We start from the raw sequence: 13,352 nt of genomic DNA, 5'->3' as shown, positions 1-13,352 counted from the left end.
ACAGGCACGCCTGCCGGGTCACTGCTGTATACTTTTTGCCACCTCTTGTTCTAAGCTGCAAAGCTCATTTTCCTTGTGCGATGCTGAACTAGGCTGAAACTTGTCTTTAAAGGAAGGCCTACTTTTCTGTCCTCACAGGGCAAGAATTCCTACTTATGAGAAATAATCGATTGGTGTGTTTTAGAGGCTATTCTTGGCCACTCTGAGAATGGGATAGAGGTGGGACCCAGAATGAAAGCCTGCTGCCCACTGCCCCACCCTCAGCAGGTACTGGCTTGGCTCTGGGCTCAGATGAAATGGGCTGGTTTTCAAGGATGGTTGGTGCCGGCCTGGGTTTTCCTCCTGTGTATCTGTTCCTGTTACACTCACAACGCTGGAGCCCAGAGTCCCCCCACCTCCTCAATCCTCCCCCCACATATAAGATCATGTAAAAGGAGTATTACCCATCAGGAGATGAGTAAAGGTTTTAGGGCAGTACTCCATGGTAGAATTTAGAGGAGTGAATTTAAAAATCAAACGAAAAAGCAAACAGAAAAAAAGAAAAGGAAAAATACCTGGTGAAAACATTGTGTGTGACCTCAGTTCAAAACAAGATCATTAATTAACATTGGGCAAGTCTCCCTTGACGTGTCTGTAGCCGGTGGAACATGATTTTGCTTCAGTGACCTTACTCCCTCCTGCAGTTACACGTTGGGTCCCTCAAACCCAGTCTGGCCCTTTTTCTGTTTTCTGAGTTGGGTGTTAATGTCACACTACACTTTCCCATCCCACTGACGATAGACATCTCTATGCAGAAAGAAATGCACGTATGTCCATTTGGATACATGATCTCCCTTTTCAAAGTTTATTCATAACAAGCTCTGACAGCTGGAGGAGTTTTCGCCATCCGGGGAGGAAAGGGCTGGGGCAAACACTGGCAGCTGGAGATGGGTGGAGAGACAGACTCTGTTCCAAAGGAAGTTTTGGTCTCCTGCCCTCGGGGCCAGGAGGAGATGAGCCTACGGTGCCTTGCACCTGTATCACTTCATTTGGAAGAAGATGGCTGGAATGGTGAAGAACACAGAGATAAGAGGCTCCCAGGTTTTGCCTTCGGGAAAAACCAGTTCAGGGAGACCTTTCCTGTCTGCCTGGAGCCAGAGCTGCTTCTGGAAATATCTAAATTCCCTCTATTGTTGTCAAAGCAATGAGCCTGCTTTTGCCTTTTGGAAGCCAGGAGAGGAGATACCATGTACATTCTGCTGCCATAGCCCCCCCCACCCCATAAGCCCCTTTCTCCCAGGGCGGTGAGTGGGAATGTTATGATGGCCTCTGTCCTATAACTTACAGAGGCTCTCTCCATGTGAGCATCCCTTTGAACCCCAAACACACACCTGTAAGAGTCTCCCAGGGCAGGTGCTGGGACAGCCACCCTCTGTGCCTGTCACAAGGATGGGCACCAACAGCAGGAAACAAGAATTCTCATGGCCTTACCAGAAGCTTCGGCAAAGAGGACGGTCCTGTCACTGCTTTGGGCTTCGCAAGAGAGAAACACCTTTCTTCCTTCCATGCCAGTGATGTTTGCCTCCAGCCTCACCACTGAGCCGAGGGTGATTGGGCTAGGAGAGGGCAGTGGGGGCGAGTGGCTGGTAGCCTGGTCTCTGAGAAAGGTTGGGGGGGATGACCCTACAGGGGTTGGAGGCTACCAGAATCGGGGTCCTGGGGGTCTACTCCAAGGGCCAAGATGTCAGGGCCTTTGTGTTTGTCGCCTGCTAGCTGTGTGTTTGCTTCAGCTTCTTCATTCGTCAAGCTGGAGATAATGGTACCAACCTCCCAGGATTATAATAAAGATTAGACAAAATAATGTGTGCGAGTTTAACAACAAATTAATCACGTGTCAGGAATTATCATTTCAGTAGCAGCCCAGTAATTATTTGTGGACTGAGTTAAGAATTTACAGGCACATGGGTTGGCTTTCTTTAAATCAGAGGTGGCCAAAAGTAGTTTATCATTGTCCTGTGTAGTGTATTTTTATGTTGGAACACGTAACCCACGTTCAAGCTCATCACCTTGAACTTGGATGAAAAGGGAACATCCAACAAGTTTAGGTTGGTCCATGGGAAAAACAAAAGTTCAAACTCCTCTTTGTACTCAGGATTGCTACACGAGCTCTTATCTTCCATCATAACACCTGGAATAAGCCCGTGTCAGCTTACTCCTAGCTGGAACCCAGGGAAGGAGACAGACCTCTTGAAGGTGATGGTCATGGTCCCGGTGAAGACCGCATTGGCACTGCAGTAGGCCGTCATGAACAGCGTGGTGTCTATCATGGTCCCCAGCGCGCCACCATGGGTAATCCTGCAGGGCCAGACAAGGGGAGAAAGGGAAGGAGAGAGTCACCGGGGATTCCACTCCGCATGGCCAGTTTCCGGTGAGGCAGCGTGCTGAAGGGTTCCCTGCAATCCAGGACCAGATCCTTCTATCGATCCGTTTAGAGCAGAGATGTGAGTGCAGAGCAGGAGCAGGGGGAGCAAACACTGCTGTCTGAAGTGAGTCACACCAGCTTAGAAGAGAATGAACTAGAAGCGGGAGAAGCCCCCACCCCACCACCAGCCCCAACCACAAATTCTGATGAACCTTGTACTCCCTTCTGGGTGGGTGTTGGGGGAACTAGCATGGTACCGTGAAGAAAGCATGGGCTTTACAGGCAGAGGGCCCTAACTCTAAACCTCACGTTTCTAGCCATGTGACCTCAGTCACAGAACCACTTGAGCCATCTGCGTCTTTATCTGTAAGAGAGGAATATCTCCTAGGAATTTTTGTGAGTATGAAATTAATACAGCCAAAGCTTCATGTAAAGGGTCTGATATATACTAGCACCAAACAAGAATAGCTTTCCCCCTTCTCATTTCTAACTTCCATGGCTTACTCCACTGCCATTTAGGAGGTTAAGGAAGTTCTTAACAGGGAGAGGCCACACCTTGGGTGGATCACTGAGGGACTGGCAGAGCCTTGCTGCCCAGGGAACCAGCAGAATAAGGCTGAGGTAGCCAAGAATCTAGGGGTGGCTCAGTTGGTGAAGAATCCACTTGCCAATGCAGGAGACCCAGGTTCGATTCCTGGGTCAGGAAGATCTCCTGGAGAAGGAAATGGCAACCCTCTCCAGTATTCTTGCCTGGAAAATCCCATGGACGGAGGAGCCTGGCAGACTACTGCTTACGGGGTTGCAAGAGTTAGGCACGACTTAGTCACTACACTACCACCCACCCACCAAGAACCTGCTGAAGGGACCCGGGGGTCCCCAGCTGGGCTCTCACCCGCCACCTGTTCTTGGACCAAGATAAAGCCCATTTGAGCCGCTGGCTGGGACAAGCCTGCGTGCCTCACCCAGGCAGCCCCTCCAGGAGGGGCCCAGGCTGGAACAAGCAGACGCACTTCTTCTCAGAGTTATTGTGGAAGACGACATACTCAAAGCCGAGTCTCTCCATCTCTGTGATCCGGAGAAAGAGGCGGGCGTCTTCTACCGTTTGGACTGGAGGGAAGAGTGGATTCGATAAGAAAGACCTCAGGCAGGAGTCTGATCCTCAGGGCGGTGTGGTCTCCGGGGCAGAAAGCACCCGACCAGAGGAGGTCCCAGGAAACCCACCACCCTCACCTTCCCATGGGCACGCCAACACAGGCATGGTCCCATAAACTTCTAATGGAGAAGAGCAGCTTCCAAGGGGAGGATGAGGTCAGCGGTGTGAGGGGCAGTGAGGAGCCAACTGCCTGTGAATTCAGGACACCACTGTTCCCTTTAGCTGAATAACAATCGCTAATCCGAATGCGTCGATTGCTGCAGATCTAGGAGTAAGCCGGCGACAGTCCTTTTTGTAGAACACGCGTATGTGTCTCCTCTCACTGCCACAGGCCTGAGCTCTCAGTGAGATTTGTTTATACTGTATGACTTCCGAGGGAAATGGGGATAAGTTAGAGGCCCTAATTAGAGGTTAACGGAGAAGGCAATGGCACCCCACTCCAGTACTCTTGCCTGGAAAATCCCATGGGCAGAGGGCCTGGTGGGCTGCAGTCCATGGGGTCGCTAAGAGTCAGACACAACTGAGCGACTTCACTTTCACTTTTCACTCTCATGCATTGGAGAAGGAAATGGCAACCCACTCCAGTACTCTTGCCTGGAGAATCCCAGGGACGGGGGAGCCTGGTGGGCTGCCATCTATGGGGTCGCACAGAGTCAGACATGACTGAAGCGACTTAGCAGCAGCAATTAGAGGTTAAGCCTGCAATATCCAATACTTAAGGACTTCCCTGAAGCTCAAAGGGTAAAGAATCTGCCTGCAATGCAGGGGAGACCAGGGTTTGATCCGTGGGTCAGGAAGATCCTCTGGAGAAGGGAATGGCAATCCATTTCAGTATTCTTGCCTGGAGAATTCCTTGGACAGAGAAGCCTGGCAGGCTATACAGATCGTGGGTTTGCAAAGAGTTGGACACGACTGAACGACTAACACAGCACATCCAATACTTATCAAACACCTTTTTTGCCAAGAATCTCAAAGCAGAATTTCTTTTCTTTCTTTCTTTCTTTCTTTTTTTGGCAGCATGGCTTATGAGATCTTAGTTCCCCGACCAGGTACTGAACCCATGCCTTCGGCAGTGAAAAGGCAGAGTCCCAGTCACTGGACCACCAGGGAATTTCCCTCAAAACAGAATTCTGAATGACAGCTTAGGTATATAAAATTATATACTATAAACAGAGTCTATAAGTATGCTGTTAAATCGCTTCAGTCATGTCCAACTCTGTGCAACCCCAGAGACAGCAGCCCACCAGGCTCCCCCATCCCTGGGATTCTCCAGGCAAGATCACTGGAGTGGGTTGCCATTTCCTTCTCCAATGCATGAAAGTGAAAAGCGAAAGTGAACTCACTTAGTCATGTCCGACTCTTAGCGACCCCATGGACTGCAGCCCACCAGGCTCCTCCGTCCATGGGATTTTCCTGGCAAGAGTACTGGAGTGGGGTGCCATTGCCTTCTCCAGTATATAAGTATAGACTATAAATAAAAGACTTCCGGCTGGTTCCTCCTGCCTCTTGAACGCGTCTCTTCATCTTTTGTTTTCCATCCGACTGGTTCAAGAGCTCAGCTCAGCTGACCACTAGAGAGAGCGCGAGTTCTGTCCCCAGCAGATTCTGGCTCCTGGCCCCAGAGGTCAGTAAGATCCTGCCCCCTGTAGCATCGCTAAGCTGCCGAAACTGGGTGTACCAGGGTGAAGGCACTGGCCCTTAATCCAGGCACTGCCTCTTCCCAATTCCTCACTGACATTGCACCTGTCTGGTCTACAGGAGACGGTGGGGCTGGCAGGTGTAAGGAGACGCCAGGGGTGACTGCAGACAGGGGTGGAGAGAGCACTAATCTGGGAGCCAGGAATCGCTGACTCTAGTCCAGTCTCTACCAAAAATTCGCTTTGTTGCCTCTCCAGACCTCAGTGTTCTCACCTGTCAAATGAACGGGTTGGACTAGACGGCCTCCACGTTCCTTTTCTAGCCTGATAGTGTGTGAATCTAGGACCACCATGTCCAGACTGCCTCACACCTGACTCTCAGGCTAATGCAGGCCACATGGGAGGTGTGGGAACTGGGCTGGAGCGCGGAGCTCCCCGAGGAAAATGCACACACAGAAGCAAGGTTTTGCCAACAGTCCTGCACTCTCCAGAGCCCTCCTCCAGCCCCGGTGAAGCGCTCCTAATACAGGGGTGTGAACGTACCAGGGACAACTTTAGCGATCCTAGCTAGGTCCCCCTCTTTAAGGAACTGCCAAGAGTGACGGTAACCGGGAAGTCGCGTCCACGTCCCATCCACAGTCTTCTCCATGAGTTCATTGTACAGCCTCACCATGATGGGGCTCCAGCCAGAGTTCGGGAGGGAATAATCCTTTGAATCGGAATGGAGGTGACTTCTTGAGACCTGGGAAGTTCAAAAGGTAGCTGACTGTGTTTGCTCCTACAGGGCCGGCAGAGCTGAAAGAAAACTTGGGGTTGGGGAGGACTCAGGCCTGGGAAGTGACCTTGGGGACTCCGGGGGGGGGGCGGGCAGGAATCAAGCCCAAGACCCAGGAGGCCAGAGGGGACCCTGAGGGGTGGGGGTTCAGACCTGTGACCACAGCAGACTTGCTGGGGCCAAAGTGGGCAGGGAAGATGCTGGTCACATTTTCTTATGATCCTCCAGTCCCTCGAAGGTCCCTTTCTGTTCTGCTGATTGCTCGCCATGAGTAGGCCCCATCCAAGCATGGGAACCTCTCCCCTACCCCAGCCCCCATGAGGGGCATCCCACCTCCACCTTTCTTGCTTTTCTCCTTCCCTTCCACATCCTACCCCGTCATGTGGGGATTCCTCTCATCTCCTTAGCTGTCCAGGAGCCCCCCTCCAGGCCTAGCAGGTGTTCCTACTTATGAGCAGACACGAACTCCTTGACCTCCTACTCCCTCATCTTGACTCTTACCCACAATTTTCTTTTAGTTTCGCCTCTTTTTTGTCCGGAAAATGTTATGTTAAACAGTAACCACTGCTTTCCCTTGAATCACCACTAATGAGATTCTCTTTCCCTGATTCTGCTCACTTGCTCACTCTGGGGCTCGGCAACCCCACTTAACCATATGGGAAAGGTTCAGCAGGGTCAGTAAGACTGGAGGGCCTCCAGATATTGTCGCTAAGTTCCCAGTCTGAGGGTGCACCCCTCCATACGGGATGAAATGGCCAAGTGGCATAAGCATCTTCTAGGAATCAGGAGTCCTGGCTCTGAGTTCTCATCTGTCAAAGGAGCCTAAGGTCCCTTGTAGCTTCCTCGATCTGAGACTCTGACCACACTCACAGCAACCCGTATCTGGATGCAACGTGGGTACTCACAGTGATGAGTGGGGCTGGCATCCAGGCTGCCCAGAGCATCTGGGGCTGGCCAGCCAGGGCTGGGAGAAGGCATGCTGCCTGTCGGGGCCTCGCCAGCCACCTGAGACCTCTCTGCAGCATGATGTCCAACCGAGACGTGCCAACTGAACCTTCTGCCAAAGGCAAGCCTTCCTCCTGGTAATTGAGCACAGACCTGAGGCTCGGACTCAGCCAATCAGAGCCTGTGTGGGTCCTCTGGGGGCCAGGCCGTCCCACGTTCCTCTCCTGCATCAGGCCAAGCAGTGGGGAGCGGAACTAGAAAGGACATTAGGCAATTGTGGATTCGTAAGTTACACATGTATTTGATCTGGGGAGTTGCCAGATGTATTTCTGGCTGTGTGCCTGGAACAACTGAGTCAATCAGAATGTTTTGCAGGCCAGGTTCACCGGGATGACAAACAGTAACCAGGAGCCAGAGCGGATAACCTCAGTCTCTGTGTGGAAGGACACATGGCTTTGATACCTCACCCTGTTCTTAACTGTGTCTTGTTTCAGAGGCCCGTTCATTTATTCATCTGACAAATGTTAATTAGGCGCATACTACGTGCCAGGAACTGTTCCAGACTCTGGAGGCATAGGGGTGAATAAAAGAGACGAAGTCGATGACCTCATGGGGTTTATGTCCTAAGTAGGTAGTTAACAAGTAACGCTGATTGTTGCACTTTCTACCCCCAGCTGCTGTTCTACCTGTTTCTCTGTTTTATCAATTTTAATACTTAATGTTATCTCATGCTGCTAAGTCACTTCAGTCGTGTCCGACTCTGTGCGACCCCATAGACGGCAGCGCACCAGGCTCCCCCATCCCTGGGATTCTCCAGGAAAGAACACTGGAGTGGGTTGCCATTTCCTTCTCCAATGCAGGAAAGTGAAAAGCGAAAGTGAAGTCCCTCAGTCATGTCCGACTCTTAGCGACCCCCTGGACTGCAGCCCACCAGGCTCCTCAGCCCATGGGATTTTTCAGGCAAGAGTGCTGGAGTGGGGTGCCATTGCCTTCTCCAATGTTATCTCATAAACAGCCCAAATTAAAAGTTCACCAATCGTCCCCAAACTGTCTTTCAGAGCATTCCCCCTCCACCAACCCAGAATCCAGTTTAAGATCATATATTTCAGTTAATTGTCATGTCTTTAGCCTCCTTTAATCGGGAACAGTTTTTCAGCTTTTCCTTGACACATTCTTAACATACCACACACACACACAGCAGATACACGCAGGAATGAGCTCCCATTCTTTCCACCCTGCTTCAGGGGACTCTTGCTACTCCCAGGGAGTGAACAGTAGGTGGCGATAGAACACAGCTTCGGAACCTTGCATAACTCACAGAAATCAGAGGTATGCGTTATTGCTATTAACATCTGCATTTACATATAAAGACACTGAGGCACAGAACAGTTAAAGTACATCGCCCAAAACTGCAGAGCTAGTAAAATGCTAAAGGCTGTGTATTTTTATTATAGTAATAACAACCTTTTATGTGCACAAAGATATTTATAGGCTATAGGTGGGACATCGGGTAGGTCTATGGAGCAGGCAAGACAGAAAGCAGCGTCATCACCATCTTCAACCTTATCTCACACGTGTCTGCCTTGACATGCAGAGATGCTACCTCAGGCCAGCTTGTAAGTGAGGAGCAGGGTCCAGGCCGGGAAATCCAAGGTGTCCCTTGCAATGTCCTGAGCGAGGCCAGCATGGTTCAAGATCCGAGGCACTTCCTAGGTCACAAGTGTTGCGGGTCAGTATCGCTCATGAACACAGATACAGAAATCCCAAGAGAATCCAATCGTTTATTGTTAAAATGATCATAAACATGAGGTCATTTTTTCTAGGGAAAACATGGGTTGGTTTAAAATAAGAAAACCTATCAATATAGTTCACAAAATTAACAGAATAATGGAGGAAAACTACATGATCACCTCAATAGATAAGGAGAAGGCATTTGATAAAATTAAAGCTGGTATTTGATAAAGATACTCCAAAACCTGGGTGAGGGGGAATCCCTATAGCTAACACAGTGAAACTTATAGACTATTTTTAGAAAATAGTGACAAAGTCTTTGAAAGTTGAGAGGGTTGACTTGCAATAGTAGTAATTCACCAAATATCATGACAGAAGTCTTGTGTCTCCAGCCAGCTTTCTAAGAGTCTCCCTTCAACGTAGCCTCCACCTCCAGCGTGAATCATTTCTATTTCAAGAAGGTGGGTGATGGAGGCAGAGGGATGCTCTGCCCTGCACAGACTCACAGAATGTAGTCTATGGTGGAGGAGCGAGTGGAGTGATGATTCGAGGATGATTTTTCCAAGGCCTCCCTGGAGACCTGCCTCCCGATGTAGACGAAGATGTGGCTGCAACTCTTCCGAAATAGTTCTGATAGGTGTTTCTTGAACTTCTCACCCATGAATGCATAGATAATAGGGTTCACGCAGCAGTGGGTGAAGGAAATGGTTTCTGTGACATGCGTGGCGTAGGTCAGCTGCTGGCTCATGACACATCCATCCAAGATGTGCATGTCGTGCAGGGAAGTGAGGAAGAGGACCATGTTGAAAGGGACCCAGAAGAGTAGGGAGGCGACCACCACGATGAGCACGAGCTTGATGGCCTTGGTCTTGTTGTGGTTCTGGCAGCTCCTCAGCTGGTGCAGGATGCGGATGTAGCAGAACATCAGGATGCTGAACGGGATCAGCAGGCCTAAGATATTCACCTCAAAGTGGATGAAGATCTTCCACTTCAGCGTCTGCTGATTGTAATACGTGTAACACTGTAGGACGCCATTTTCGGAGGCCACTTGGTAAAATACTAGTAACGGGCTGGTGGCCACGAGGGCAGTCAGCCACACCAGCAGACTCAGGGCTGTGCCCATGCTGATAGTCCTCACCTTCAAGGCATAGACGGCATGGACAACTGCCAGGTACCTGTCCATACTCATGAGGGTTATAAAGAACATGCTGCTGAAGAAGCTGACATAGTAAAAGCCAGAGACCACCTTGCACATTATGGTCCCAAATACCCACTGGTCCAGCTGATAGTGGGTCTGAAAGGGGAAGGAGAAGACAAACAGCAGGTCGGACAGGGCCAGGTTCAGGAGGTATACGTCCGTGACGCTCCTCAGTTTCTTGCAGGCGACAAGGACTAGGATGACCAGGCTGTTCCCCAGAAGACCAAATACAAACAGAATGCAGTAGAAGACGGCGAGAAGCAGCTTGCTGTCTCTCCCCTCCCCATCGCAGGGGCTCGAGTAGATGTCGGGATAGTAGAAGTCAGTTACTGTTGTCAAATTGGGCTCAAGTGTGTAATCCATCAAGGCAGGAGGAGGCCAGCCACAGAGGCTCCTAAGAGACATTCATTTCTTAGCGACATTTTTAATTTAAAAATACAGACTGAATTGTGCCCCCACCGCTCCCCACCAAGTTCACATACTGAAGCCCTAAAGCCCTGTTATGGACTAAATGTGTCCTTCCAAACTTTGTGTGTTGAAACCTTACCCCCACTGTGGTGGTATCAGGAGGTGGAGCCTTTGGAAAGTGATCGAATTAGGTGAGGTCAGGAGGGTGCAGGGCTTCCTGGGCGGTGCCAGTGTAAAGAACCCGCCAGCTAATACAGGCAGATGTAAGAGACACAGGTTCAGTCCCTGAGTCAGGAAGATCCTCTGGAAGAGGGCATGGCAACCCACTCCAGTATTCTTGCCTGGAGAATCCCTTGGACAGAAGAGCCTGGTGAGCTACAGTCCATAGGGTCGCAAAGAGTCAGACACGACTGAAGCAACTTAGCACGCCCGCACGCATGAGGGCTCCACCCTCAGGAATGGGATGAATGCCCTGATGAGAAGAACAGGAGAGCTTGCGTCCTCTCTCTGCTCTAGAGTGTGTGAGGATACAGTGAGGATTTGGCAGTTAGCATCCTGGAAGAGGGCTCTCCCTAGAACCTGACTGCTTGGCTGCCTTGATCGTGCATTTCCCAGACTCTAGAAGGGTGATAAATAAATTGTGTTGTTGTCAGCCACCCAGTCTATGGCATTCCGTTTACAGGAGCCCACACTGACCAGGACACCCCCAGTGTCACTCAACTTGGAGACAGTCCAATGAGGAGCTAACGTAGGTCACCAGATGGGGCCCTAATCCAACTGGACCCGTGTCCTTGTGAGACGACAACCAAGTGTAAAGGCGGCCCTAGAGGCTCTCACCAGAAATCCAGGTTGTCAGCATCTTGCCTTGGACTTCTAGCGCCAGAACTGTGAGAAAATAAGCTCCTGTCATTTAAGCCACCTGGCATCTTGTGATGGCAGCTTAAACAGAATAATAATACAGGGGCTATATGGAACCTCTCTGGGGCTTTCCTGGTGGCTCAGTTGGTAAAGAATCTGCCTGCAATGCAGGTGTCCTGGGTTCGAACCCTGGGTCGGGAAGATCCCCTGGAGAAGGGAATGGCAGCTCACTCCAGTATTCTTGACTGGAAAATCCCATGGACAGAGGAGCCTGGTGGGCTATATAGTCCATGGGGGTCGCAAAAAGTCAGACATAACTTAGTGACTAAACCACCACCACCACCTCAACCTTGGGACCTCTCTGCCTTTTCTACACAAATTTTCTGTAAACTTAAAACTTCTCTAGAAAGTAAAGCCTATTTGCATTTTAAAAAGTTGAAAACTTCCCAGGCTGACTAATACAGAGGGATTCGGTGGGATAAGAAAAACCAAAATTTGCCAAGAAAACTTAGATACCTATAGTTCCACCTCTCAGAATTAGCCACTGCCAGCATAGTGCCATATTTGCTTTTGACTCTTTCCCTTTTCCTCCCTTCCTTCCTTCTGTAACAGAGATAAACAACGTGAAGGGAAGATTCACATTTGAAACATGATCATTCGCCTCAAACTGATATTTACATTCAAGGCAGTTTTGATCTAAACTTAACCATTTCTCCAAGGCATCTGATTATTGGACACTCAGACATCCCTCTCCACCATGCCACATTTTTATAATTTGAAATGCGAATCAAGTTAGCCGTTTTTAAAGATATTAATTTCACTTAAGTATATACACAAAATACATTTTAAGACAGTTTCTGAAGTATGGAGGTGGATCTCTTTTTTTATGTGGCTAGCATCTTTCAAAACAGGAGTCTCCCCTCCTACATCTTCCTCCTCACTTGTCTTTTACAGTTACTTTAAAAAACAATTTTCAGTTCATGGTCCTTCTGTTCTGCTCTTCTAATATCCTGAGATAAGAGGAAGTCTTCAACTCATTTTCTTCCCTAGATCCTTCCTATCCACTCCACATTCCCAACTCTGTTCCTTCATCATTAAAATCTGTGGAAAGTATTAGTGAGCCCTACCATTTATCACAGTGCACCAAGAATTTTACATACATCACCTCATTTATTCCTCAGGCATCCCTGTGAAGCAGGCACTAATATCTCCTTTCTCTTTCTGGAGTTACAATCATACCTGAGTCTCAGCTTTTGTCCAGTACCTGAAGTTACACGAAGGGTGAGGCAACAGAGCCAGGACTCAAAAGCTGCATCTGTCTTCTCCAAATCCTTGTTCGTTTCTGTACTTCACTGTGGGTTAAAAAAAAAAAGAGTAAAAAAGCTACAATCTTTTAGCATCTAGACCATCTGCCTTCCAAGTTCTGGATTACTTTGTAGCAGAGTAAACTTGGACTTGCTTTTCAAACTGAAAAGGAGGCTTTTCAGTTTGTGAGAAGGAGGCCAAGAAGGCTTTTCAGGGTTTGGTGGGATGTGCCTGTGGTCATTTAAGAAAGCATCTAGTCAGGGATGAAATTTTCTTGCCAGCTTTGTTCCTTCAGAACAATAACTACATGCCTTCCTGTCATAGATGCAATGCACGCAGCGTTAGGACAGATTCCTCCCCAGATGCCTGGGGATAGGCAGAATCTTCTGCTATGCACCTTCCCACTCTTGGAGGAGCTTTGACACCCTCCTAGCATCCTGCAGAGAAGAATGGCATGGCTTGCTTTTCTCCAGTAGACCGCTATGGACAGGCACTGAGACATAAGCAGGGTTTGTAAACACTGGGGATATGCAAAGAAAAGCGTTCCCTCTCATGCCAGATTTCTGAAATCCCGGCCTCTCCCCCAAGGACATAAAACTATCCTTGCTTCTTACGTCTTTCTTTCCCAAGAATGCTTATTAATACCTACCTTAATGAGAGCCTGCCTTCTGGAGGTTTTCAGTGTTGCTAGTTTCTTTGTCTCAGAGTCTGCACTGCTGTGTGTCAGCAGCTCAGTGGAGAACAGCTTCTCTGCAGGTATCTTATCTATCTGTGATCAGTGGCAAAATAGGGGCGGGTCTACTGCTGCTCCCTACAATGATTTTTAAAGTTTAAACACAAATTGATCTCATTTAGAGAACAGACTAGTGATTACCAGTGGGGAGAGGGAGAGCCAAGGTAGAGGTAGGGAATTAAGAGGTAGGAACTATCAGGTATAAAAT

At 49.2% G+C, this 13,352-nt stretch overlaps 2 protein-coding genes across 2 annotated transcripts; both read right to left on the bottom strand.

Annotated features, from left to right (window-relative positions):
* LOC102187994 (acyl-coenzyme A thioesterase THEM4) lies at positions 822 to 7,140 on the bottom strand. Its single transcript, XM_005695562.3, has 6 exons — positions 6,872 to 7,140; positions 5,735 to 5,933; positions 3,364 to 3,508; positions 2,224 to 2,334; positions 1,471 to 1,595; positions 822 to 1,042 (listed from the first exon to the last, which is right to left on the bottom strand). Exons 1-6 carry the CDS (start codon positions 6,989 to 6,991, stop codon positions 1,020 to 1,022), a joined length of 723 nt encoding a protein of 240 aa, XP_005695619.1. The 5' UTR covers positions 6,992 to 7,140; the 3' UTR covers positions 822 to 1,019.
* On the bottom strand, positions 8,346 to 13,139 carry CCR8 (C-C motif chemokine receptor 8). The gene is made up of 3 exons (XM_005695560.3): positions 13,061 to 13,139; positions 12,346 to 12,458; positions 8,346 to 10,234 (listed from the first exon to the last, which is right to left on the bottom strand). The coding sequence occupies exon 3, from the start codon at positions 10,201 to 10,203 to the stop codon at positions 9,145 to 9,147; it is 1,059 nt and encodes a 352-aa protein (XP_005695617.2). The 5' UTR covers positions 10,204 to 10,234; positions 12,346 to 12,458; positions 13,061 to 13,139; the 3' UTR covers positions 8,346 to 9,144.

Source organism: Capra hircus, chromosome 22 (assembly GCF_001704415.2).
Source record: "Capra hircus breed San Clemente chromosome 22, ASM170441v1, whole genome shotgun sequence".
Taxonomy (NCBI): domain Eukaryota; kingdom Metazoa; phylum Chordata; class Mammalia; order Artiodactyla; family Bovidae; genus Capra; species Capra hircus.
This window is presented reverse-complemented; position numbering and strand designations above follow the sequence as displayed.

Bases quoted from the DNA above. Each gene is read 5' to 3' on its own strand.
- LOC102187994 (XM_005695562.3), bottom strand. From the start codon at position 6,991: ATGCTGCAGAGAGGTCTCAGGTGGCTGGCGAGGCCCCGACAGGCAGCA. The intron at 5,934-6,871 runs GTGAGTACCCAC...TGAACTTCCCAG, and splicing joins TGCCAGCCCCACTCATCACT to GTCTCAAGAAGTCACCTCCA. The intron at 2,335-3,363 runs GTGAGGCACGCA...CTGGCCCTGCAG, and splicing joins CTCCTGGAGGGGCTGCCTGG to GATTACCCATGGTGGCGCGC.
- CCR8 (XM_005695560.3), bottom strand. From the start codon at position 10,203: ATGGATTACACACTTGAGCCCAATTTGACAACAGTAACTGACTTCTAC.